The sequence below is a fragment of the Oryctolagus cuniculus genome, chromosome 3 (genome assembly GCF_964237555.1).
Source record: "Oryctolagus cuniculus chromosome 3, mOryCun1.1, whole genome shotgun sequence".
NCBI classification, from domain to species: Eukaryota; Metazoa; Chordata; class Mammalia; order Lagomorpha; family Leporidae; genus Oryctolagus; species Oryctolagus cuniculus.
In genome coordinates, this window is record NC_091434.1 from 40,180,356 (window position 1) to 40,207,950 (window position 27,595).

The window sequence follows — 27,595 nt, forward strand, 5'->3', positions numbered from 1 at the left end:
AAGGCCGGCTAGAACCCACCTCAGCCGAAGCGGACGGAGAGCGCCTGGAGACCCACGTGAGGCTGTTGCTGCCACTCCTGGTGAGTCCGCCCCATCCCGCGCCGCAGCACACAGCCCATGCGCCGGGCCCTTTTCTCCCCGGGTCGTGTTTCCGGGCGGAGCGCGCGCCGGGGAACGCGTTGGAGCATGGGAACTTCCCAAGCTTTGAAAGAGGGCAGGCGTGAGCGACCATGGCGGGCCAGCAAGTCCCGGTACCTCGGCTCGAGGGTGTCTCCGAGGAGCAGTTCTTGCGAGATCTCTACCCACAGGTGAGGCCCTCGCGCGAGGCCCGGGGAGACCCCATCCTTCCTTTGCAGGTGGGGGGGCTTCGAGACCTGTTAGGGTAGGGAAGAGGCGATGGGCCGCAGACGATGGATGGTTGTCGATTGAAAAATTCCAGAGGCAACATCTCCGGAGGAGAAGGAGGAGGATGGCCGTGGAGAGCTGAGTGCGCGAGGCCTTTTTGCCCAGGCTCTCTGCACGCTGCGGAGAGCCGTGCTGGGGAGGCTGTGCCGTAACTGCGGCAGCGATGCCCAAGTGTCCCCTTTGGCTCGCGTCCGCAGCTTCTGCCGAGTTTCTTGACATTTCGTTCAGGATTCGCGAACGTTACCTGTCGGTTTCCGGATTTGGAGACGCAACTTTGGACTCCGCCGAGCCAGCAGGGAAGACAACGGGAATCCCCCCCCCCCCCCACCCCGAAACTTCCACTGGTCTTGGATTTTCAGCTAACCTGGGTTCACATGTCGGAAACTTTTATGTGCAGTTCGAATCAGGTGGAAAAGGGAATTTTTATTTATCTCGCTTTGCAAGGGAGGAAAACAGACCTGCGGAAAACAGGAGGAGGCCAGCAGGTTTAAAGCAAGAAAAAACCAAAAACAAAAAAAACTACAGGACTACAGTTTATGGTAGAGAAAAAACCAGCAGTTTTCTTACGTGGTGTTTTTCCATCTGGGAGGGTGATCTGAGTGTTACGGAAGTCAAGGATGCAGTTTCTCTTTCTTTCAGTAATTAGCAGCCTACAGAAGATTCAGACCTTCTCTTATTTGCGGGCCTAGCGCTGAATGGGGTGTGCTTGACCGTCAGAGCCCCTGTCTCATGAGATGTTAGTCATAAAGTGTGTACTGGGCAGTTTTGTGAAGGTGGAGTGATATATGTGAAAGTGTTTAGCAAAAATATTTTCTGATTTGGGCCGGCGCCGTGGCTCAATAGGCTAATCCTCCACCTTGCGGCGCCGGCACACCGGGTTCTAGTCCCGGTTGGGGCGCCGGATTCTGTCCTGGTTGCCCCTCTTCCAGGCCAGCTCTCTGCTATGGCCAGGGAGTGCAGTGGAGGATGGCCCAGGTGCTTGGGCCCTGCACCCCATGGGAGACCAGGAAAAAAAGCACCTGGCTCCTGGCTCCTGCCAGGATCAGCGCGGTGCGCCGGCTGCAGCGGCGGCCATTGGAGGGTGAACCAGCGGCAAAAGGAAGACCTTTCTCTCTCTGTCTCTCTCTCACTGTCCACTCTGCCTGTCAAAAAAAAAAAAAAAAAAAAAAAAAAAAAAAAAAAAAAAATTTCTGATTTAATCTTCCCAAAGCATCACCAAGTTTCATAAAGTAGAGACTTACAAAACAATAGTCTTTGATCATAGTGCAATAAAATTAGAAATTAATAACAAAATGGTTTGAAAAAAATGCCTTCTACCTGGAAACATTAAAAAGAAAAGTGTGAAGGGGATAGGCCTATCAGGTTTTTTTTTTAACATGTTCTAATAACATAGTTAGCTCTATATGTGGTAAAGATTATGAATAGACCTAGAGAATAAAATAGAAGATCCATAAAAATGTCTCACAGTTGTATATGTGTGCATATCCAGAAACACATATATATGCATATCCAGAAATAAATTTCACACTATTTCGTATATAATGAACTTGACTTCAAAAACCACTGGGTCAGATATTGACCTTTTTAAGTAGACTGCTTTCAGAGCAGTTTTAGATCCACAGCTAAATTGAGCAGAAGATATAGAGACCTCTCATATACTTCCTGCCCTCACACATGCCTCCCCTACTGTGTTCTCAGTGTCACCCACGGGAGTGCTACCTTTGTTACAGTTGAAGAACCTACGTTGACACATGATTTTCACACAAAGCCTATAATTCATGTTAGCTTTTACTCTTGGTTTTGTGCATTCTGTGGGTTCAGAGACATTTATAATGGTATGTATCCACCAGTATAGTATATAGAGTAGTTTCACATTCCTAATGGTGCTGGGGCAACTGGATAGTCATTTTTGAAAATTATAAAATTAGATTTGTATGTCACACTATACATGAGAATAAACTCCAGTGGACCAGAAGTATGATAAGAAGCTATACAAGTACTAGAAGAAAATAATGGGTAAATTCCTCAATAATCTAGGTCTAAGGAAGTCCTCTTTTTTTTAAAGATTTATTTATTTACTTGAAAGGTGGTTTTACGGGGTGGGGGAGGGGAGAAGGACAGAGATCTTCCGTCCACTGGCTCACTGTCCAGATGGTCCCAACAGCTGGAGCTGGACCTGTGGGAAGCCAGGAGCCAAGAGTTTGCCAGGCCTCCCACACGGGTGGCAGGGGCCCAAACACTTGGGCCATCCTCTGTTGCTTTCCCGGGAGCATTAGCAGGGAGCTGGATTGGAAGTGGAGCAACCGGGACTTGAACCAAGCACCCATATGGGATGCCAGTGGCACAGGTGGCAGCTTTATGGGTTGCACCACGACTCTGGCCCTGGAATTTCTTTCTAACTGTGACTCAAATTCAGATATAATAGAAGATTTGCATGACAAAAACTGTCAACAAATTGGAAAGAAAAACAGAAATTGGAAAATATTCACAATATATATACAGAGAAGTAGAAATTCGCATACAAGAGTACATAGAACAAAAGGGTATCCTTTTAAGATTTTTTTAAAAGATTTTATTTATTCATTTGAGAAGTAGATTTACAGACAGTGAGAGGGAGAGACAGAGAGAAAGGTCCTCCCTTTTTGGTCACTCCCCAAATGGCCACAACAGCCGGAGCTGTGCCAATCCAAAGCCAGGAGCCCGGTGCTTCTTCCTAGTTTCCCACGTGGGTGCAGGGGCCCAAGCACTTGGGCCATCCTCTACTGCCCTCCCAGGCCACAGCAGAGAGCTGAATTGGAAGAGGAGCAGCCGGGACCAGAACCGGCATCCATATGATGCCTGCGCTGTAGGCGGAGGATTAACCTGTGCCATGGCACAGACCCCAAGATTTTTTAAAATAAGGAAAGAAAAAAAGAACAAGCCGATTCAGGACTGGAGAGAGGGTGTTTGATGATTTCCTATTCACTAGCAAAATTGCTTTTGTTTAATGAGCAGAATGAGTAGGAATATTGCTGTAATGAATGTTTGCTGAAGCTTTCTTTGGTATTCTACTAAAATTTTAGATAACTTTCTGAAAACCTTCTCAGAAACAAGCAGATTGTTATTTTCTTTCTCTCCCCTCCTCTGCTGTGTCTTTCTTCAGTCCTCCAGAAAATCAGACAAAATAGTTTTCTCCCCCCTCCCCTGCTGTGTCTTTCTTTAGTCTTCCAGAAAATCATCCCAAAAAACTGTTGCATACCACTTCTACCTCTTGGTAGCAATAGCTTTGGTTGTGCTTTGTCATAAGGATTATAATGATAAAGCCATGTTTCATCTTCTCTTCCAGCTCTTCCAAGAAATGTTTCAGGATCTTGATCCTATTCGTTAAAGATTTCTCTGCTTTTGTCTATAGCTGATTGGGATTCAACAGTGTAGGCACCTGTCAAGAATAAAGTTGACTGAACCTTAATTTTTCAGTCAGAATTGTGTAAACTGAACCAGTGGAGATTGTTAGCAGAAAAAACAAAGGCCCAGGCCACTTGTTACTTGAAAGTCAATACTCAAGAAATAAGCGTTCATGCAAAGAAATCAGTTTTATTCAAGAGGGTAGCAGATGGGGCAGGTGGACTTTCATTGCAAAGACCTTCCAAATTCTGAAATTAGTAGGAGGGCTTTTTCAAGAAGAAAAGGGGAGTTGAAGGTTAGGGAAGACAATGGGCTTAGTAGGCTATGGGCAGATTTCAATGGTCAGTTGAAGTAATTATTTGGAATTTTGCCAGGTAGTAATCTGTTATGGGCCTGATATTTACAGCTGGTGGTCATAAATCCTTTCCATATTTAAGGTCCTGCAACTTTAGGTGACTTCCCTGACATCAGTCTCTGGAATTCTTAAGCAGTATTATTTACCTGTGAAGTTAAACATTTAAATCTGATTAAATAGCAAAGTCAACTGTTAGATTTTGTTAAGCAGAAAATGGAGTCACTGGAATTCTGGATGCATCTTGTCTGTGGTATTGACTGTTTCTAGTTTGATCACCAGTCCTTTTCATTTGTGGCATGAAGTTTTTTTTTTCAAACAATTTGATGTAGATGGTTCGCTGCTTTGACCTTTACCTTCAAAATTATCTCATCCTTCGTCCCTTCTTGAAGTGAATTTTCCTTTTGTGAACTGCTGAGTTATTGGGGGCCTTGACCTCATAAACTTTTCATGAAGTATTAGTGATTTCACCATTCTTCCAACCAAGTTTTAATATAAAATTAATGTTTGTTCTTGCTTCAATTTTAGCAGAATTCATGGTGTTCTGAGAGGGACTATTTTCAAACTGATGTTTTATCCTTAATGCTTCAAACTATATCCTATTCAGACATGTTATTATGACTTAGTATGAATTTGTTTTGGTGCAAAAAAACCTTGACATCCATGTATAGTTTTTTTTCATAATTTTCATTTTCCATTACCTTTTATAAAGACCCCCCTCATAATATGAAGATATATATATATAATTTATCAATTCATATATAAATTTATAAAGGACGTGTGAGTGTGTACTCATATTTGGGGGGAGGTTGTGGACACATGCTTTCATATATTTCCCAGTTCTGCCCACTGAGAAGACAGAAATAATGATGTCCCTTTAATCCTTGCGAGAAGGAGGTAGTGCTACTTGAATAAATGACTAAATGCACGGCTGGGAAAGACAAAGTATAAAATGAAAGCACTGGATTGTGTTTTTTTTACCTTAAAGTAAGGAAGTACTCAGGTTACAAAGCCACAGGAACCAGGTTCTACAGGCCAAATATGGGATAATTTAAATATCAAAGTATTATTGCCTGATTATTACTCAGGGAATAAAATAAATTGTCTAGAAGTAGAGTTCACTTTGACATTATGATACCATATAGGCATCAGTTTGTGTCCTGCTGTTTCTCTTCTGATCCAGCTCTCTGCTAATGGCCTAGGAAAGCAGTAGAAGGCGGCTCAAGAACTTGGGCCCCTGAACCCGTATGGGAGACCTGAGGAAGCTCCTGGCTCCTGGCTTCAGATTGGTTTAGCTCCAGCTGTTGTGGCCATTTGGGAAATGAAGCAGCATATAGAAGACCTTTCTCTCTTGTCTTTCCCTCTCTGTTTGTAAATCTACCTCAACATTTTTTAAAGATTTACTTATTTATTTAAAAGGCAGAGATACAGAGAGGCAGAGAGAGAGAGAGATTCTTCCCATTTGCTGGTTCACTCTCCAAATTGCTGCAACAGCTGTAGTTGCGCCGATGCAAAACCAGAAGCTTCCTCCAGGTCTCCCATGTAGGTGCAGAGGCCCAGGGACTTGGGCCATCTTCCACTGGTTTCCCAGGCCACAGCAGAGAGCCAGATCAGAAGTAGAGCAACTGGGTCTTGACTGGCACCCATATGGGATGCCAGCATTGCAGGTGATGGCTTTACCCACTATGCCACAATACTGGCCCCTCAAATAAATAATTTAAAATATAAAAAAATTAATAATATGTTTCTCTATATTCACATAGTAAGAGTGACAGCAAGTGATAAAACAAATAGGCAAAATGTTAAATTAACAGTTGATGGATCAAGTTAAAGTGTATATGGGGGGCTGATGCTTTGGCATAGCAGGTAAAGCCACCACAGCAGTGCCGGCATCCCACATGGGTGCCGGTTTGAGTCCTGGCAACTCCACTTCTGATCCAGCTCTCTGCTCTGGCCTGGGAAAGCAGTAGAAGATAACCCAAGTCCTTGGGCCCCTGCGCCCATGTGGGAGACCTGGGAGAATCTCCTGGCTTCTGGGTTTGGATCGGTGCAGCTCTGGCCATTGTAACCAACTGGGGAGTGAACCAGTGGATGGAAGACCTCTCTCTGTATCTGCCTCTCCTCCTCTCTCTGTGTAACTCTGACTTTCAAATAAATAAGTAAATCTTTTTTTTAAGGGTATATGGAAATTCTTTGTAATTTTTAAGAAACTTTTTATGAGTTTGAAATAGTATCAGAATAAAAAGTTATAAGAAGTAATTGACTATAAAATACAAATTTAAGTTGTATCTACTTTTTTGAAAAGATTTATTTATTTGAAAGGCAAAGTTACAGAGAGGCAGAGGCAGAGACAGAGAGAAAGGTCTTGCGTCTGCTGGCTCACTCCCCAAATGGCCTGAATGGCTAGAGCTAGGCCAATCTGAAGCCAGGAGCCAGAAGATTCTTCCAGGTCTCCCACGTGGGTGCAGGGGCCCAAGGACTTGGACCATCTTCTGCTGCTTTCTGAGGCACATGAGCAGGGAGCTGGTTCGGAAGTAAGACACCTGGGACTCTAACCTGCACCTATGTGGGATGCTGGTACTGCAGATGGCTGCTTTGCTCACCATGCCACAGCGACAGCCCCAATTGTTTCCATTTTAGTCATGAAAATACTTTAGTATTCAGATTTCTCTTTTGTATTATTTATTGATGATACTGCTATTCTGTTTTATTTTCCTAACCTTAGAATTTTGTTCTCTGTATAATACGTAGGTCCTCTTCCTGTGTTAGTGACAGCATAAGCTATCAGAAGCTTTGAGTCTGATCATTTTGTAATCTAGACTCAAATCCTTTTATTTTCGTCCCTCTGTTGCAGAATGCAGCTCCTGATGTATTACCGGTTTTGATGAAATGTTTTCATTGTGTTTCCCCTACTTACAGAGAAAGCCCCTGGTGTTGGAAGGAATCGATCTGGGGCCCTGTACAAGCAAATGGACAGTGGATTACCTAAGCCAAGTCGGAGGGAAAAAAGATGTAAAGGTTCACGTTGCCGCAGTTGCACAGATGGACTTCATTAGTAAGAACTTTGTGTATAGGTATTTTCTTCTGAGGTTTATTCTGGGGATACAAATATTAAAAAAAATTTTTTTTGTATTATATAAAAACCATGAGGCATTTCTTCTTTTGGCTAGCTTGTGATATAATCAAGGAATAGCTTACTGATGTTTAGAGTAGCTTTTTTTTTTTTTTTTTTTTTTAAGGATTTATTTTATTTATTTGAAAGAGTTACAGAGAGAGGTAGAGACAGAGGGAGAGGTCTTCCATCTGCTGGTTCACTCCCCAGATGGCTGCAATGGCCGGAGCTGTGCTGATCCTAAGCCAGGAGCCAGGAGCTTCTTCTGGGTCTCCCACATGGGTATAGGGGCCCACAGACTTGGGCCATCTTCTACTGCTTTCCCAGGCCACAACAGAGAGCTGGATTGGAAGAGGAGCAGCTGGGACTAGAACCAGTGCCCATATGGGATGCCGGTGCTTCAGGCCAGGGCTTTAACCCACTGTGCCACAGCGCTGGCCCTTAGAGTGGCTTTTAAAAAATAAGAATTCTAAGTTTACATAATTATGCAAATGCAAAGACATTTCCAAGGACTATTCTTATTATTTATTTTTATTTTTATTTGAAAGGCAGAGAAACAGAGACAAAGATCTTCCATCTGCTGGTTCATTCCCAAAATGCCACAGTAGCCAGGGCTGAGCTCAGCCAAAGCCAGGAGCCTGGAACTCCATCCAGTTCTTCGATATGTTGGCAGGGACCAGCATTTGAGCCAGCACTGCTGCCTTCTAGGTGTCCATTAGCAGGAAGCCGGAATTGGAAGTGATCTGGGATGCAAACTCAGGTGCTGTGATAGGAAATGCTGGTAATCCCAAGTGGAGGTCTGACCTCTTACCACACACCTGACCCTTTGGGTTTAAATTTATTTATTTATTTTTTCATTTTCACTTGAAAGCAGACAGGGAAGAAAGTTAGTACCTTCTGAATTCATGAAAAGAAGACAACTTCTGAAGTGACTTAGATTATATCTGAAGTCAGGTATTCATTCAGTGCTTGATTAATTGAACATATCACATTAGTAACTTGCCTAGTGTAGGAAATTGTAAAAATCTCATGTTTTCTTTTTCTTCCTTCAGAAATTTAGGACAGATCTGGTTTGTCAAGCTTTTATCAACTTGAATAACTTTGAAAAAGAAGACAGTTTTCTCTTGATAAAATAAACCTAAATATCTTTAATTTTTCTCATGATAATCATTTAAAAGTATTATAAGAGATAATCAAAAGCTGCTAAATGGTGAAACTTGAAAGCTTTCAATGCTGTCATCTTGCAGATTTCGTATGCTGTTTGTTCCCACGAGTTTCATTAAAAAACAAACAGCTTTCAAATTCTTAGCACTTGCAGTTCCCAGCAAATTCAGTCTATTGAAAAACCCTGTAGTTCACAAAAGACTTCAGTGTAGAAATGATTTAAACAGAGCTTGTAATGTCTGGGGCCATTCTTTTCTCATTAATTTTCCAAGCCTATACAGCATCTGCCAAAGCATTTCTTAATTTTTGATCCTTTGGATAGTCACCATTATAGTTTTTGTTTTTAATAGGTCATGAATAGAATTTAATTGCTATAATTTTTCCAGGTATAAGGACTTTTCATTTTTTATTACATCAAGAAAGTATGAGTGCTAGAATGATGAGTGTTTTTCTTCCTGCAATTAATGATGTTTATTTTCTAGAGAGTCCAGTGCCATAACAAATGGGTACTGAAACTTCATCTTGAATTGCCCTGTGATATTTTTGACACATCATCTAAAGACTTGTTTTTAGAACACATGCATTATTATGTAATAGTTCCTATCCCAGCTTCCTCCAAACCGTTCAATAGAGCTACTAAAAAACTGCAAATATTTTTAATGCAAGGAAAAAATATTTTAGTTACTTTTTATGTTTACCAAGCAATAGGAAATAAGAGGTATGTTGAACAGACTAGAAACTGAGAAATCCTACATGCACATATAATTTTTTTTAAAGATTTATTTTATTTATTTGAAAGAGTTACAGAGAGAGAGAGGTCTTCCATCTGCTGGTTCACTCCCCAAATGGCCACAACAGCCGGAGCTGAGATGATCCAAATCCAGGAGCCAGGTGCTTCTCCCAGGCCTCCTATGTGGGTGCAGGAGCCCAAGGACTTGGGCCATCTTCTACTGCTTTCCCAGGCCATAGCAGAGAGCTGGATTGGAAGTGGAGCAGCCAGGACTTGAACTGGCACCCATATGGGATGCCAGCGCTGCAGGCCAGGGATTTAACCTGCTGCGCCACAGTGCCAGCCCCGTACATATAATGTTTTTATCAGTCTGGTGTTGCTTTTTTGCTTTATCTCATATCTGAAAATTGATGAATAAGTATTAACTTTGCTTATTTCTTGATAGCTCTCCCTGTTGATTCCAGAGTTAAGATTTATACAGTTAAGAGAACTTGTGTGGTGAAAGGATGTTGTTGGTATTCTTCTGGTCATAGATTTAATTGTTTTAAAAAAATGACACTCTGAATCTCATAAACATTTTTTTAAAAGATGAGGAAGAGATAGAGAAAAAAATCTTCCATCATCTGATTCACTCTCTAAATGGCTGCAACAGCCAGGACTGGGCCAGACCCAAGACAGGAGCCTGGAAATCTGTTGGGGTCTTCCATGTGGGTACAGGGGCCCAAGGACTTGGGCCATGCCTTCCCTGGGCATAGCAGGAAGCTTGATCAAAAGTGCAGCAATCAGGATGTGAACTAGTGCCCAGATGGGATGCTAGTGTTGCAGGCAGTGACTTAATGTGCTACCACAACCCCAGTCCCAGAATCTCATGAGCTTTGCTGCTTCTACCTATCCTGTTGTGTAATTCGTATCATCATCTGGCTCTCATATTTTCATTAAATGAGTCTTCACCTTGATTTTGTAAAATAACCTTTCCAGAATGGAAAGGACTGTAGAGCTTTTTTCCTACTTATTTTAAACATCATTGACTACGTGCATGCTGCTAAAGAGTACATTAACATTGTTGTGATCCTCACCATTTGTCCTTTACTGAACACTTATTGTATGTATACCAAACCCTGTGCCAAGCATTCTTGATTATATTACTCATTTAATCTTCAGTCTGCGAGGCAGATCTTATTTATGGTCATTTCAGTTATAAGAAAATAAAGTCCTAAAAATAGTTAGTAACATTGAAGCTCACATTAGTTAAAATGATGAAACTCAGAGTGTATACTTAAATTGCCTGACTCCCCAGAGTCCATGATCTTAACCCCTCTTTGATACTATCTCCTGTCGCTCCCCCTCTTCGTGGAGGAGCGACACTAGACCCTGCCTAGGTTTCCTATCCGAGTCACGGCACCATTATGCCTCCTAGGCTTCCTATCCGAGTCACGGCACCATTATGTCGCTCCCCGTCTTCGTGGAGGAATGACACAGGACCCTGCGTTGTTCTTTCGTCTGCTCGGCCCTTCCCGGGTTTGCTGCTGGTTCTTCCCGGGTTGGCTACCGACACTTCCACCTCCGTGGAAGGGCGGTTCCCCCTGCCACTTTCCCCACTTCCGCGGGGGAGCAGCACACCGCCGGCCGGCTCTCTCGGGGGCTGCTCAGGTGTTCCTTCAGATAGATGTTCCTGGTGCATGTTGTCTCTCTCCTCCTTTATAGTCCTCTTCCACCAGTCCCAACTCTGCTACCCACACACCAAGTACGCTGCTCTCCTCCAATCAGGAGCAGGATCAGCTCCTGCAGGTCATCACTCAAGTTGGCGAGAGACAGCTGCGTAGAAGCTGTTGACTCCTCTCCCAGCGCCATATTGTGGGAGAGCAGATGCATAGAATAAATCTTAATTCGAGTAACTTAGTCTAATCTGAGTTGTTCCCCACAATCTCCCTTACTGGTCTGAATGCCAAATGGTATTTTCATAGCAGATGTCCTACTTTTTGAAGCATGTGTAGGATATTTAAAACCTCAAGGCCAAGGAACTTCCCCTCCCCTGGGTCTAGCAGAAGCTCTGATAGGTATTAACACCTAGAGGAGAAGGTTGCTGACATCACCCCGGTTCTGCTACTCTGGACTGTCTCTACTCTTTGGGGATCACCATTCTGCCCTTTATTTGTAAAGGCCTTGAAGCATTCCTGTGTTCTCCCTGGTAGGAAAGCTAATGTGGGCAACTATAGCAGTGACAGAGGTAGCTGTGGACCAGAGAAGCTTCCCCACTGGCCCAAATTCTACAAAGATGGCTTGGTAGGAATGAAGGTATGTGATGAGGTCTGAGATGGAAAACGTTAAATATGAAGTTGCCAAGTAAATTATGTTGTATTACAGTTGTTCAGAAATGAAAGTGGTAGACTAACAGAACCCTGCATTAGTCTGCATAGTTAGCAGACTCCACCTTTCTCTCCTGCGGTGCTTACTCCACATAATTACAGTAGTGGCTCCACGTTCACGTTGACACTCAACACCCAGATTACATGCCTGTCCGCAACCTAGCACAGAGTCACTTAGCTTTGCAGGATACAAAGCAGGAAATAGCATTCTAGCAGGATAGTGTCTGTGGAAATCTTTATACAAATCCAAGGCCCATTTTTTGACTCACCAAGCCGCAGCTTTATTCTAAGAGAACAAGACTATGGATGTGGTACAGAAACCCCCTAGCTAAGGTAAGCCACATGATCCACAAAAACCAGTAGCTTGAAACAGTCCATGAACTTAGCTTCTAGGTTCCTTCAAGGACCATACTGAGTTCTGAGAGTTACACTGCACACAGGAAAGCCAAATCCTCTGCTTCCTAGCAAGTATTTAATAGTGCGCTCAGAGGCCTTCTGGTGCAAACATAGTTAACCAATCCAGGGTCATTTTAGGAATAAGGTTGCCTGATACAGTTGACATTCCTCATTTATCTACTAGGTGTACTTCTAAGAAAACTGGGAAAAGCATCTAGCCCAAGGTCACCTCATGGAGAAGGAGAAGCTAATTTTGCAGAATCTTTCTAGTTCCTCAGTACAGGTTTCAAGTAGGAAGATACTCGATAGGAAGACGGAAACCATTGCAGCTGTTACTCAGATGTTCAGAGGCTGGAGTGCAGTGGGGAGTAGATAGGAGGGACCTTTGACAGAAGCTTTTGAGTACTTCATGTTCTTGTTACTGATACAGTGTCCTCTGCATGTATATAATAGTACTTTTGTGTTCAGAGCTGAAGAGAGAAGATGGTACTTGGAGAAAAGATAGCCTTCTAGGCTCAAGAGTGGGATGTAAAGGAAAAAAAAAACCTTGCTTCTACATTGTCTAACACTGTTCTTTAGAATGGAAGGACACAGCTATTTGGGCAGAAATTTTGAAGAAAAAAAATTGGTCACTTTGCTGAAATTCTTTTGGGCTATTTTTCCTCAGAACTTTAAAATGACAGGGGATAATGTGGTTAGATGCGAGCCATATTGCTGGCTTCTGGGTTCTGGTGTTGCAGAGGCATGAATTGGTATAGAAAGATGAGAATATTGGAGGAAGGGGAGGGCAAAGGACAGTATTCATAGGGCTTTATCTTCACTGGGTCTTTTGCCCACTGTCTCTTCTGAAGTAGCATTGTTTGTCTCATTTATCACAAGATATGTTTTTGCCATGACACTTGAAAATAGGGAGCAATCAGAGCCTGAGAGTCTGTGTATTTCCAATGGTAATCAGATATCATAGGGAGATTTTTCTATCAATAGCTTGGAATAGAAGCGTATTGAGTCATAAGGACCCATTTGTACCATAGATTTAAAGCTCTTTATTTCCAAAACATCAGATAACTGAGGTCAAATAAATATACTGGTAAATGAATTTTAAAAATTTAGAAATCCACATAATAGATCATAATAAAAATTAGGATACTCTGAAACAAAAGTCATTTCCCACTCAACAAGCCTATATGTATAGCAATTAGATTAATACTAGTTTACCTGTTACTAAGTCCAGGTACTCTTTTTTGTTTATTTCAGAACATTACCTTTTGATGAGTTGGTCCAGAGAGCAGCTGAAGAAAAGCATAAAGAATTCTTTATTTCAGAGGTAATTGCTTTTACCAGTTTTTAAAAAAGTTTTATTTATTTATTTGGAAAGCAGAGTGACAGAGAGAGGGGAGCAACAGATCTTCCATCTGCTGATTCACTTCTCAAATGACTGGAATAGCTGGGACTGACAAGGAGCCAGGACCTCCATCCAGGTCTCCCATGTGGGTGACAAGAACTCAAATTCTTGGGCCATCGTCTGCTGCTTTAGCGGGAAGCTTAATCCAAGCAGAGATGGGACTCAATATTAGGTACCCCAATATGGAATGCAGTATCCCATGTGGCAGCTTAACCCATTGCGCCACAGTGACCGCCCCTTAAATAATTTTTTTAAAAAAGCATTATATGTGTATACTAAATAGATTTTTGTTTAAAATAATATTTTAATTTTTTTTACTTTTATTAATATAAAGAGAACAGATTTCATGTATTTCAAAGGTACAATTCTAAGAAGATAAGCATACTTCCTCTCTCCTTCCCTCAATCCCACTCCTTCCTTTTTTCTTTAATCTTTGCATATACATAATTTCAGTCCAATCTATAATCACAAGTTTAATGCATCACTATCCATAATACTCTAAAAGTAAAAAGAATAAAGACCACAGTTTCCCAGGAGTATACATAAGGGCTAAAAACAACTATCAAATCTAAAAGAAAGGCCGGTGCTGTGGCTCAATAGGCTAACGCTCCGCCTTGCGGCGCTGGCACACTGGGTTCTAGTCCTGGTTGGGCGCCGGATTCAGTCCCTGTTGCCCCTCTTCAGGCCAGCTCTCTGCTGTGGCCTGGGAGTGCAGTGGAGGATGGCCCAAGTGCTTGGGCCCTGCACCCCATGGGAGACCAGGATAAGCACCTGGCTCCTGGCTTCGGATCAGCGCGGTGCGCCTGCCGCAGCACGCCGGCCGCGGCGGCCATTGGAGGGTGAACCAACGGCAAAGGAAGACCTTTCTCTCTGTCTCTCTCTCTCACTGTCCACTCTGCCTGTCAAAAATTAAAAAAAAAAAAAATCTAAAAGAACATTTGATTTACAAGAGCCATTGCATTCTCTGATAGCCATTCGTAAGATTTGGTTGGATGCACCATAGGTTGTAGCTCTGTTGTTCAGAATTAGCTCTCAAACCTTTGCCAAATTATTTTTATGAGCCTCAGTATCTAGAAAATGAGGGTAATAATAGTACCTGTTTCATAAGGTTTTTATGAGAATTAAATAAAATCTGTGAAGTACTGCTGTGTGATATGTAGAAAATCATTAAACATTAGCAATTAACATTACATTCTTTGAACATGCTTAGTCTGATATGGCAAATTTAAATGCTATTGGAGAACTTTATTTTTACATATATGTCTTTTACTATTGGACTGCTTTCATAATGTTAGCTGTTAATAATGATTCCTACTATGTGTGTTGCTGTAACATTTGTTCAGTATTAAGTACAAAAGAATTCTAGTTATTTTACATTATAGTCCAGCTTTAAGTAATTTGGCTTACATACCTTGAGATAGGCCTTCAATATTATAGTTAAATACATTTTTAAAAAATATACTGTTGAGGCCAGCATTGGCATAGCAGGTTAAATCTGTGCCTGTGATGTGGGCAATGGACGCTGATTCGAGTCCCAGCTGCTCCACTTCTGATCCAGCTTCCTACTAGTGTAGCTGGGAAAGCAGCAGAGGATGGCCTAAGTGCTCGGGCTCCTGCACCCACATGGAAAACCCAGAAGAAGCTCTAGGCTCCTGGTTCCTGGTTTCAGGCCCAGCCCATTTGGGGAGTGAATAAATGGTCGAAGATCTCTCTCAGTAACTCTGACTTTCAAACAAATAAATAAATAAATCTTTTTTTTAAAGTGCACTATTTTACCTCAAATGCACATTTTAAAAATAAGCTGCTTTTTTCAGTAAAATTGTTTGCATTTGAGTCAGCTGGGCCTGAAAGTTTGGTTGTAAAAGGTGTTGCATTTTCACAGTTCTCGATAGGTAATGGTAATACTAGATTACTACCAAGATCACTATAAACTCTGTATGTCTATGATTTTGTATTACAACTAGAGTCTTTTTTTATGAAACTAATTTTAATCTGTTCCTTTTATTATGTCTTTATACAATTCCCCCTCTACTATATAATCTGATACAAAAGGAATTTAAAACCCATTCCATTTTTCCAAGTTAAAAAGACGTAGACATTTACCATCTATATTCTTTCTCTGAACTGATTCCATTAGCTGTGCTGGAGAACTGGATTTTGAACTCATAGCCATGCTTTGAACATTGTGTCTTCAGTGGCCCTTCAAGACTTTCCTAAGGGTAATGAGTGGACAGATTCCATGAAATAGGAAATGAAGCAAAAGAGACAGGTTGAAAGATTAAAGTTGAAAAAATATGGAAAGTATGTAAACAAGATGAAGATGGACCATCAGTTCAGTCCTCCAGGAAGCAGACACTGAGATGGAATTTAGAGTGCAGAACACTTCATAGAGTCATACCTGTGGAAGGAAAGGAGAAAAAGCTGCATCGGGCAGGCAGGAGCCCTCAGAAATACAGATCTGACAGTCTGCCAGGTCATTGTGGAACTCCTGAGCAAGACTGCTGGTCAGAGGAGCACTGCTTACGGTAGCAATGTCTAAGCCATTTACCATCTTACTCAGTTATTTGATGAGCCCACCCCAAGAACATGACCTGGGTTCAAATGCTAAGATGGAGCTGCAGAAGTTAACAGCTCGCAATTTTAAGTTAATCACACTCCTCTGACCAAATAGTGGGTCCTTTCTTCAAGGGGAGGCTGAGCAGTACATCTCTGTCTTTGTTTAAAAGGGGCAGAATTCATATTCTTGAATTGGATTCGCCTTTTATTGACCCAGTCTATCTGTGTTCTCTAATTCTTGTAGAAAATGCAGGCAACAGTGAATGTATTATAATTCAGTTTCCTATTTAGCTTTGAGTAAGGTACAAAAGCAGCAGTTTAAGTTTACGATGATGAAATGATATGTTTCTGATTTATACATGAGTTGACTTTTCAGTATTGGCATGAGAATTTATATGGTCAAGGATAGACTTAGCTGGGTAAAATGTGATGTTTCAGTTTAATACTTTGAGATCATATGTGCTATGCAGTTGTGAATTATTTTATTAAATGTTAAGATACTGTTAAGAAAATCTAAGTAATTTAGAGTATACAGTCAGTCATTGTGACTCTATATACAATTTGTGGATCTGGTTATTATAAGCATCATATGAGCATTTCTTCATATGGCCACCAGAGAGCATTAGTAGAAAGGGTAAAATAATTGAACTTTTTAGGAAACTAAGTAACTGGGTCATATTTTAAGAGTTATTTCCTTCCTACTTTATCTCCTAATATTTTTAAATGAATGCTGATGTTAATTTTTCTTTGCAATGTTTAAGGATGAGAAATACTACCTACGGTCACTTGGGGAAGATCCGAGAAAAGTAAGAATTCTGGATTTTAAATAGTTGCTTAAAACCTAAATAAGTATATACATTTTAATTGACACTGTAAGTTTTATACTTCTTGCCTGACATATAACCTGTTTTTTTTTTTTTTTTCATTCTTTTCTTGATGATTTGTACACCTGAAAAGCAGGATAATTTTTTTTAAAGATTTTAGTTATTTATTTGAGAGGTAGAGTTATACACAGTGAGAGGGAAAGAGAGAGAAAGGTCTTCCTTCCCTTGGTTCACTCCCCAAATGGCCGCAATGGCCAGAGCTGTTTCAATCTGAAGCCAGGAGCTTCTTCCAGGTCTCCCATGAAGGTGCAGGGGCCCAAGGACTTGGGCCATCTTCTACTGCTTTCCCAGGCCATAGCAGAGAGCTGAATTGGAAGAGGAGCAGCCGGGACTCGAACCGGCACCCATATGGGATGCCGGCACTGCAGGAGGAGGATTAACCTAGTGCGCCACAGTGCTGGCCCCAGAAGGATAATTTTTAAAAGTTGATTACTGGCTGGCGCTGTGGCTCACTACGCTAATCCTCTGCCTTGTGACGCTGGCACACCAGGTTCTAGTCCCGGTCGGGGTGCCGGATTCTGTCCTGGTTGCCCCTCTTCCAGGCCAGCTCTCTGCTGTGGCCAGGGAAGGCAGTGGAGGATGGCCCAAGTGCTTGGGCCCTGCACCCCATGGGAGACCAGGATAAGTACCTGGCTCCTGCCATCGGATCAGCGCGGTGCACCAGCCGCAGTGTGCCAGCCGTGGCAGCTATATTGGAGAAGGGAACCATCGGCAAAAAGAAGACCTTTCTCTCTGTCTCTCTCTCTCACTGTCCACTCGGCCTGTCAAAAAAAAAAAAAAAAAAAAGTTGATTACTTAGTTTACAAGAAGAATCATAGAATCTTAGTGTTAAAGGTAAACTAAACTCTACACAATAAGAAACCTCTTCCATTGTGTATTTCACAGATAACCATCCAGTTAATAAAATACTGATCTAAAATAATTTTTTAAAATCCTAAATATCTCATTGTACAAATTTTGACATCTATTCAAATTAAATGGCTGCAGTGTTCCTAAGGTGATCAAGAAAGATTGCATTTTTTTGCTTAAGTCACTATTTAGTTCTTTGCCCTCTTTTTTTTCTCCCTCAATAGAACCCATAGATTTTTACATAATTGATGAATTTCAAGGTATTGTCTCCTGAATTTTTAATACTTAGTATTAAAGTAAATAGCAGTTGTGTAATTGTTGCCTGAAGTGGAAAGAACCTTCATATTAATGAAGCACTTTGAGGTTAACAATAGTGATATTTTTATCACAATAGTGAATTTTTTTATTTTTTTATATATTTTTTAATTTAATTATTTTATTTTATTTTTATTTAGTAAATATAAATTTCCAAAGTACAGTTTATGGATTAAAATCCCCCCCCATAATTTCCCTCCCACTCGCGCCCCTCCCGTCTCCCGCTCCCTCTCCCATTCCATTCACATCAAGATTCATTTTCAATTATCTTTATATACAGAAGATCAGTTTAGCATATATTAAGTAAAGATTTCATCAGTTTGCACCCACACAGAAACACAAAGGGTAAAATACTGTTTCAGTACTAGTTATAGCATTACTTCACATTGGATAACACATTAAGGACAGATCCCACATGAGAAGTAAGTACACAGTGACTCCTGTTGTTGACTTAACAATTTGACACTCTTGTTTATGGCGTCAGTAATCTCCCCAGGCTCTAGTCATGAGTTGCCAAGGCTATGGAAGCCTTTTGAGTTCGCTGACTTTGATCTTATTCAGACAGGGTCATAGTCAAAGTGGAAGTTCTCTCCTCCCTTCAGAGAAAGGTACCTCCTTCTTTGATGGCCCGTTCTTTCCACTGGGATCTCACTCGCATAGATCTTTCATTTAGGTCTTTTTTCCCAGAGTGTCTTGGCTTTCCATGCCTAAAATACTCTCATGGGCTCTTCAGCCAGATCCGAATGCCTTAAGGGCTGATTCTGAGGCCAGAGAGCTATTCTATGAGTCTGCTGTATATCCCGCTTCTCATGTTGGATCGTTCTCTCCCTTTTTGATTCTATCAGCTAGTATTAGCAGACACTAGACTTGTTTGTGTGATCCCTTTGATTCTTAGACCTATCAGTGTGATCAATTGTGAACTGAAATTGATCACTTGGACTAGTGAGATGGCATTGGTACATGCCACCTTGATGGGATTGTATTGGAATCCCCTGGCACGTTTCTAACTCCACCATTTGGGGCAAGTCTGATTGAGCATGTCCCAAATTGTACATCTCCTCCCTCTCTTATTCCCACTATTATATTTAACAGGGATCACTTTTCTGTTAAAATTTAAACACCTAAGAATAATTGTGTGTTAATTACAGAGTTCAACCAATAGTACTAGAACAAAACAAAAAATACTAAAATGGATAAAGTATTACATTGTACATCAGCACAAGAGCTGATCAAGTCACTGTTTCTCATAGTGTCCATTTCACTTCAATAGGTTCCCCTTTGGTGCTCAGTTAGTTGTCACCGATCAGGGAGAACATATGATATTTGTCCCTTTGGGACTGGCTTAATTCACTCAGATAATGTTTTCCAGATTCCTCCATCTTGTTGCAAATGACCAGATTTCATTGTTTTTGACTGCTGTATAGTATTCTATAGAGTACATGTCCCATAATTTCTTTATCCAGTCTACTGTTGATGGGCATTTGGGTTGGTTCCAGGTCTTAGCTATTGTGAATTGAGCTGCAATAAACATTAATGTGCAGACAGCTTGTTTGTTTGCCAATTTCATTTCCTTTGTGTAAATTCCAAGGAGTGGGATGGCTGGGTTGAATGGTAGGGTTATATTCAGGTTTCTGAGGAATCTCCAGACTGAACTTCTATAGTGGCTTAACCAGTTTGCATTCCCACGAACAGTGGGTTAGTGTCCCCTTTTCCCCACATCCTCTCCAGCATCTATTGATGGTAGATTTCTGAATGTGAGCCATTCTAACCGGGGTGAGGTGAAACCTCATTGTGGTTTTGATTTGCATTTCCCTGATTGCTAGTGATCTTGAACATTTTTTCATGTGTCTGTTGGCCATTTGGATTTCCTCTTTTGAAAAATGTCTATTGAGGTCCTTGGCCCATCTCCTAAGTTTGTTGTTTGTTTATTGCTGAACCTGCAATCTTGTTATATAGTCTATTATTCCTTCATTATAAAGATCATGTGTTGGGGCTGGCACTGTGGCATAGTGGGTATAAAGCCACCGTCTGCAGTGCCAGCATCCCATATGGGTACGGGTTTAAGTCCTGGCTACTCCACTTCTGATCTAGGTCTCTGCTATTACCTGGGAAAGCAGTAGAAGATGGCCTACGTCCTTGGGCCCATGCACCTATGTGCAAGACCTGAAAGGAGCTCCTGACTCCTGGCTTTGGATTGGTCCAGCTCTGACTGTTGTGGCCATTTGGGGAGTGAACCAACAGATGGAAGACCTCTCTCTCTCTCTCTCTCTTTCTCTCTCTCTCTGCTTCTCTTTGTCTTCCAAATAAATAAATACATCTTTTAAAAAAAAGATTATGTGTTGGAAGATGATCACATCATAGTGTTTCTTTTTGTTTTTTTTTTGTTTTTGTTTTTTGAAAGAGTTACAGAGAGAGGTAGAGACAGAGAGAGAGGTCTACCATCTGCTGGTTCACTCTCCAGATGGCTGCAACGGCCGGAGCTGTGCCAATCAGGAGCCAGAAGCTTCTTCTAGGTCTCCCACATGGGTGCAGGGGCCCAAGGTCTTGGGCCATCTTCTGCTGTTTTCCCAGGCCTCAACAGAGAACTGGATTGGAAGAGGAGCAGCTGGGACTAGAACCGGCACCCATATGGGATGCGCTTCAGGCCAGGGCTTTAACCTGCTATGTCACAGCGCCAGCCTCCACATTATAGTATTTTAAAGCAGTAAACAAAAATTTTGCTTTATTTCTTCTCAATATCATGGTTTCTGTTGGCAGCCTTAGATAAAATACGTATTATGCCCATATTGTGTTTATCATCAAAATTATTTCCTGTTTTTTTTTACTCTAACCTTTTTCTTTTCTGTTTCTGTTAATGCAGGATGTTGCAGATATCAGAAAACAATTTCCTTTATTGGAAGCAGATATTAAGTTTCCAAATTTCTTTAAAAAGGATCAGTTCTTTTCCAGTGTTTTTCGAATTAGCTCATCAGGATTACAACTTTGGACTCACTATGACGTATGTTACACAAATGAAAAGTCTAAAGCTACGGTAGATTTTTAGCACTTATAGATTTAAAAATCATGGTTTCTGTTGGCTACCCTAAATAGATCTTTGCTGTGTAATTTGCTGAAGCATGAGTTTTAAAAATAGGTGTTCTGTAAGGCAGTGATCAAAGATGAATTATTTAGCAAAGTCTGGTTAGTTTTTCACATTTCTATTTCTGTGGTTTTATTCTTGATTCATTGCACACACACACACACACGCACACATAGACACACACATCAAGTTTTATGAAGTTTTTTTTTTTCCTTTTGCATGTGAGAAACAGATGATGGGGGAAATTTTTTAATTGGAGAAAGTGGTATGCTTGTGGGATGAGGACACATAAATGCTACACATGACTCTAGCCACCCAGAGTTTTGTTCTTTATGAGAAAGAAGCTTATAGAGTCATTTCCAATTGTAAGCAATTGAGGATATCAGAAGCTCTTAATATATCCATCCCTTGAGAACATCAAATGTCTGCTGTATTTATAGGGCAGTAAGATGTGTGGAATATTCATCTTGATTTATTTTATGGCATTATAATTGTTTTTGCTTAAGTATGTGAGTAGATACATAAGTATTTTTAAAATGTTTTAAAAAACTAGTATGTGATTTGGTGTTGGGAGATGGAGAAACATAGGAAGTTAAAGCAATACCTAATAGATTTCCAAAGATAATAGTATTTTTTAAAAACTTCTGAGTAAAATTATTATACTTTATACACATACTTTATAATTCAGTTGAAGACCCACTGAAGAGGAATTTTACATAGGAAATCTAATTAAATGAGATGGACTTGAAATCCTAGCATATTCTCTTTTTTAAGGATCTACATGAATGAAAATGGTGAGATACTGATATGATAATTTAAAATACATTTTTCACTAAATTCTGTGACTTTTAAATTTTCCTTGTTACAATTGAATATATAAAGCTGTTCTTAAAAAGTAAGTTAAAGAAATGCTAGTTTAATTCCATAGTTACAGTTTATACATATAAAGGAGAAATGCTTAGGTAGAAGTGATATGTAAATCATCATGAATGTGTCTTGCTTGGTGTATATCTCAATTTCTTCACTGAGAATCATGTGGCTCTACCATTTAACATTTTTCACAAACTGTACAAAGAAAGTGTATACTTGCATACATGGAAGAAGTTAAGATTGCTCCATTAATAGATATGTTAAGGAGCACGCATTGTGGGACAGCAGGGTAAGCTGCCACTTGGTATGCCTGCATCTCCTATTGCAGTGTCAGTTTGAGTCCCAGCTACTCTGCTTATGATCCAGCTTTCTGCTGATGCCTCCTTCCTGGGAGGCAGCAGATAATGGCTTAAGTACTTGGTTCCCTACCACCCACGTGGAAGACCTGGATGAAATTCCAAGCTCCTGCCCTCAGCCTGGCCCAGCCCTGGCTGTTGTGGGATTTTTGGAGGGTGTACCAATGGATTGTAGACATTTCTGTCTTCTCTCTCAATTTCGCTATGCCTTTCAAATAAAGTCTTAAAAAGGTAAATATTTAAAAATTATATTAAGAAAAATGTCCAAGTTATATTCCTGTACAAATTATTTGAAAACCAAGTTACCTATAACCAAATTATTATTGGACGTATATTAAGCACTTTGTATTTTCCTTACACCTGATGTTTCTAAGCGCTTTGACTTTTTGTCGAACGACAACTTTCTGTAATATTCGTTGACAGATAAACAAAATAAATATTTACCATTGGGGAGCCTCAAGGTTTAACTATCCTGTCAGTGGTGGGGAATAGGTAAATAGTTCCCTAATTTCATATTTCCTAATTTGTTAATTTTTTCCACTTTATGCCAGTACTGCAGAAATATCTCCAATAGATGCACAGTTATATGTGGGATACAAATATTTTCATTATTAGATTTGGGTGATTATGATAGTTTTAAGTAATATTAAGTCCCATTAAAGGATAGGGTTTACAGTTAACTGTTTAGAATGCCATTGGTTCTGTTTATTTGAATTTTAGATACTGCTTACCCATAAATGTACTATCTGGTTTTCAGGTAATGGATAACTTCTTAATACAAGTGACAGGAAAAAAGCGTGTGGTACTGTTCAGCCCTCGAGATGCACAGTATTTGTATTTATCAGGTATGGGTTTTTTTTTAGGTCTATATTTCTAGAGTCAATCTTTTTGAGCAACCTCTATTCTCATAAAAAAAAAACCTTTTAGGACTTCTTCCTAATTATGATGTATTGTATTTTCTATTATGTGTGTGTATACATGTAATGATATGCTATATGAAGAATAAGATTTTCAGATCCCCTTAATTATATAACATGGGTGTCAATGGTCATAATTAAAGAGTGGGTCATTGAAAATTGTCTTAGATTTCAAGAGAATGGTAATTATTCTCACAGTGTGGGTACAGGAATTCTATTGTACTAAAAAGAATAAATTTTCAAATTTATATTTGTAATTTAAAAAAAAATTCTAACAGCCCAGTCTATATAATCCCTTTTTGGAACTTTGCAGGTACTAAATCGGAAGTGCTGAATATAGATAATCCAGACTTGGCTAAATATCCACTCTTTTCCAAGGCCAGAAGGTATGAATGTTCCCTTAAAGCTGGTGATGTATTATTCATTCCTGGTAAGCTTTTTAGACTTCAGTAATGTGCTGTTTATAAAATTTATATTTTTTCATTCATTCTTTCTGTGATTTTTTAAGTACAAAAGTATATTTGTTATATGTATTCTGTCTTATATGATATTTTTATATATGTGTGTTCATGCATCTTTAAAGTATGCTTAGACAAACTCATAAATTTAACAGTCCTATTTTTAAAGGGCAACTTACAATAAATATAATATTGTACTGTAGATTATTTTAATAAATTATGTCATTAGACATTTTATATCTGGAAAAAGATTATTCCTGATTGTTTTTGCTAAAACATTTTTATTGTCACTTAAGTATTTACCAAGAAATGGTATGTTTCAAAGCCAAAATAGATTACAGAGTTTTTTAAATATCAAAAATATAATACTCTCAATACCTATGATGTCTTTTCTGTACATTATCTTTCTATATACAGTCTTAGTTTCACTGACTTTGTTTGAAAGTTCATTAAATTTCCATATTGTTAGTATGCACTGCAGTGTGTAATTAAATTTGTTCAAATGTTTAAAAGTGAACACTTGAAAATTATAAAAGTCACAATTAAAATGAAAGTGGCACATTAAGAAATTTTATTTTTATAGTTGTATTTCTCATATCTAAATTAATATATTGATTTTCAATCAGTAATGCCTCTCTTCGGTGACAGAATTAAGAAAAATATTAATGAGTTTTAAAATATGATTATCGCATTTGGAGCTAGATTAGAAATTCCTTAAAGACAAGGAATGTCTGTTGATCTTTGTATTCGTGAAAAGGCCTGATACAATGACTTTCATATAACTGGTCATCTGTAAGAATTAGATGCATTGACTTGTTATTCTTGCATTCATTAAAAACAGCCAGCACATTAATCTTTTTTTTTTTTTTTTTTTTTGGACAGGCAGAGTTAGACAGTGAGAGAGAGAGGTCTTCCTTCCATTGGTTCACCCCCCAGTGGCTGCCAAAGCCAGGAGCACATTAATCTTCAAATCCATTGCCATTTTAAAATTTCTATTTAACTTTAAAAATATTTTTATCTTTGGACCTTAGAGAACATGGTTAAAGGCTGAGTAGTTGTCCCTTTTTCTATATACAACTTTTTGAAAAGAAAATTAGAAATTCTTAACATATGCATTTTGAAACAAAAGCGAAAGCTCCATCTTTGGCATTGAATAAAATATTCTGAAAGTAAATCATATTTGAAAACTAGATCTGCAAATCAAAATATTTTTAAGCTTGTTTTTCCTTAAGCCCTCTTAAAATGTGTTTGTTTCTAAAATTTTAATTTCCTTTTTTCCAGTATTAAACATTTTTTATGTGATTAGTATTCCATCTTTGTCGTTTAATGGTATTGCTTTACTATTCCTATAGCACCTATATTTTAATACTGTCTAGACTCAACTGAAAACAAAGAAGTGGACTTCTAGAGAAAGTAAAAAAAATCAGTTCGGTATACCATGTGATAAAATTTACTCATCATCTCTACCACCATAATACATGCTTCCTTTCATATATTTACTATGAGGAGCTGCAAGAAATGTAATTGCATTAGAAATATGAACCTGAGGAAGCCACAATGAATGCAAACTTAAGCAAGTTAGAAAACTAAATTGCAGCTTGAACAGGAAGTCTTTAAGAACAAAAGTTCTGTACTGAATCAGAAAAGGTCAGAGTTATTCCTCAAATAATTGAAATGTTCTGTGTACAAAAAAAAAAACAAAAAACAAAAAACAAAATACCACTTTTGATGTGGTTATATGACTCAGGAAGTGTAAACAAGTAACACGAAACACAGTCCCAAATTAGACAGCTAAAAAACAAATATAATTTTATTATGTCTTTCAAGTTAAAAGGAAAAATTGCTATTTCTAAAGGTTTTAAAAGTAAGGGTTGTGCTATTGACACTTTAAATTTGTTGGCAATTCATAAAAGTTAAAATGATTCTGTTAAAAGCTGGGAGTGTGCTAACGAAGGGATCTGGTTACAAGAATTATTTCTTACATTGGCTATATGCAATTCGTGATATTTCACTGACATTTTGGGCTTTTTTTTAAACTGTAGGTTTTATTTTTAACTTGTTTTTTAAAACTTTATCCAGCTTTATGGTTCCATAATATAATTTCTGAAGAGTTTGGAGTGGGAGTGAATGTCTTTTGGAAGCACCTTCCATCTGAATGCTATGATAAAACAGATACCTATGGAAACAAAGATCCTACAGCAGCATCAAGAGCTGCACAAATTTTGGACAGAGCCTTAAAAACACTGGCTGAATTACCAGAGGAATACAAGGATTTCTATGCACGGCGAATGGTCCTACATATTCAAGACAAAGCCTACAGCAAGAACTTTGAGTAAAGAATGAAATGAATAGAAGGAATATAAACATTTTCATAAATTTAGCACAAATATTGGGAAACTATAATATATATTTTAAATTTTAGAGATTTATGCTTTGTTAAAATAGGGAAGATAAATCAATCTCACATTTCCAGATTAAATAAGTTAAAGGGATGTTTGCATGGTCTCTACTTGATACAGATGGTTATAAAAAATTCTGTTTTGGGACTCTTCTATAGTTCTCTGGTGCAAATAATGAAAAATTCAATTGTAGAAGTACTTAATACAAAAATGTATGTTTCACTTCATAATACATGAAGTCTACTGATAGTATAGGCTGCAGTGTTTCCAATCCAGTGATTCAGTAATGTCATCAAAAAACCTCAGGATTCACCCCCCCCCCCCATCTCCCCCTCACTCCCCTTTCAACCACAACATTGGCACCAACCTAAGGCTGGCTACCCTCGTGGTCATGGGATGATTGCCAGCCGCAGTTGGGGCTTTGTGCATCTTCATTTATATGCAATGGAAGAGGCAGGCTAGATGCCAAGGGCCCTGTGTTAATATGAGAAAGCTTTCCCAGAATTCACTACCAAATCTTGGGTCACTGCTCTAAAGTGACTCAGATTTGTCCATCACTGAGCCAGTTAGGTCTGTGGAGCTGGGAGTAGAATCCTATTCCTTTGAGGCACATGAATTGTGCAGCATACGGCTGGAGAATGGATAATTTGTTTAAATAAATGTACTGACAGGAAAAAAGGTATGCAAGCTGCAGTATATACCACATTTGCCTAGAATCAGAATCTTTTGAGGAACTTTGTTAAAAGATGCAGATGCCTAGTCTAGCCTTGTAGAGTTTGATTCAGTATGTTAGATTTGGTTTAAGTACCTAATGCACCTCACAGGGTTCTGGTGCATAATCAGCACTGAGAATCATTGGATTTGATGACAGTGATTTGGATTACTTTGTGATTTATTCTAAACATTTAATCTGATCCTGGTTTTTCTGCCACCCATTATGTCAGATGTGTCCCATTTTTTCATTTTCCAATCATAGAAAACAAATTAATACCTATATTTACACCTTAACCTAACTAAAAGCTTTTCCCCACTAAATTTTTTATATATCCCCTTTTAAAGAAAAAATTATTTTTAATTTTAAGGATGAATAAATGAGTGATCCTATAATGTTGTCATTTAAGAAATGACACTGAGAAAGATTTAAAAATATAAAAACCAAAGACATTGAGTCATTGAGAAAAAAACAAATATATTTACTAAAGACAAACGTACCCAAGTAGAGCAATTTCTGACATCAATTTGGTAGATTAATTAGAGATAATAATTTTCTCTAATGAAGATAATCTTATCCTCATGTACTATGGAGCTAGATTAATTTTAGGCATAAAAAACTGTAGTAAACTACAAAGGAAAAATAAATAAAAATTCTAAATTTCCTAAGCATCTTTGGGAAGATATGTTGAAGTTACTGAGGACAACAGAGGGGAAAAAAGTCTTGCAGTAAAGAAATTGTTTTAATATATTAGCCAGAGCTAATGATCAGATTTTGATCTTTGGTAACTTTTAGCCCAAGCAAAATATTTTATTTAGTGTTGCTTTTTCCATTACGAAATGAAAAAGACAAAACCACTTTCAGGTTGCACAGTATGTATATATATGTG

General features: G+C 39.2%; 1 protein-coding gene across 4 annotated transcripts; it reads left to right on the plus strand.

Moving 5' to 3' along the window:
* Positions 1 to 94: 94 nt before the first annotated feature.
* Positions 95 to 26,087, plus strand: TYW5 (tRNA-yW synthesizing protein 5). 4 transcript variants are annotated; one of them, XM_051848323.2, is made up of 8 exons: positions 95 to 308; positions 7,061 to 7,215; positions 13,164 to 13,233; positions 16,629 to 16,673; positions 20,776 to 20,913; positions 22,978 to 23,065; positions 23,451 to 23,567; positions 25,675 to 26,087. In XM_051848323.2, the coding sequence occupies exons 1-8, from the start codon at positions 231 to 233 to the stop codon at positions 25,929 to 25,931; spliced, it is 948 nt and encodes a 315-aa protein (XP_051704283.2). In that variant the 5' UTR covers positions 95 to 230; the 3' UTR covers positions 25,932 to 26,087. The 4 variants fall into 4 exon arrangements, with proteins under 4 accessions (XP_051704283.2, XP_051704285.2, XP_051704284.2 ...); XM_051848325.2 differs by lacking the exon at positions 16,629 to 16,673; XM_051848324.2 differs by lacking the exon at positions 7,061 to 7,215 and having other exon boundaries at positions 118 to 308.
* Positions 26,088 to 27,595: the final 1,508 nt, after the last annotated feature.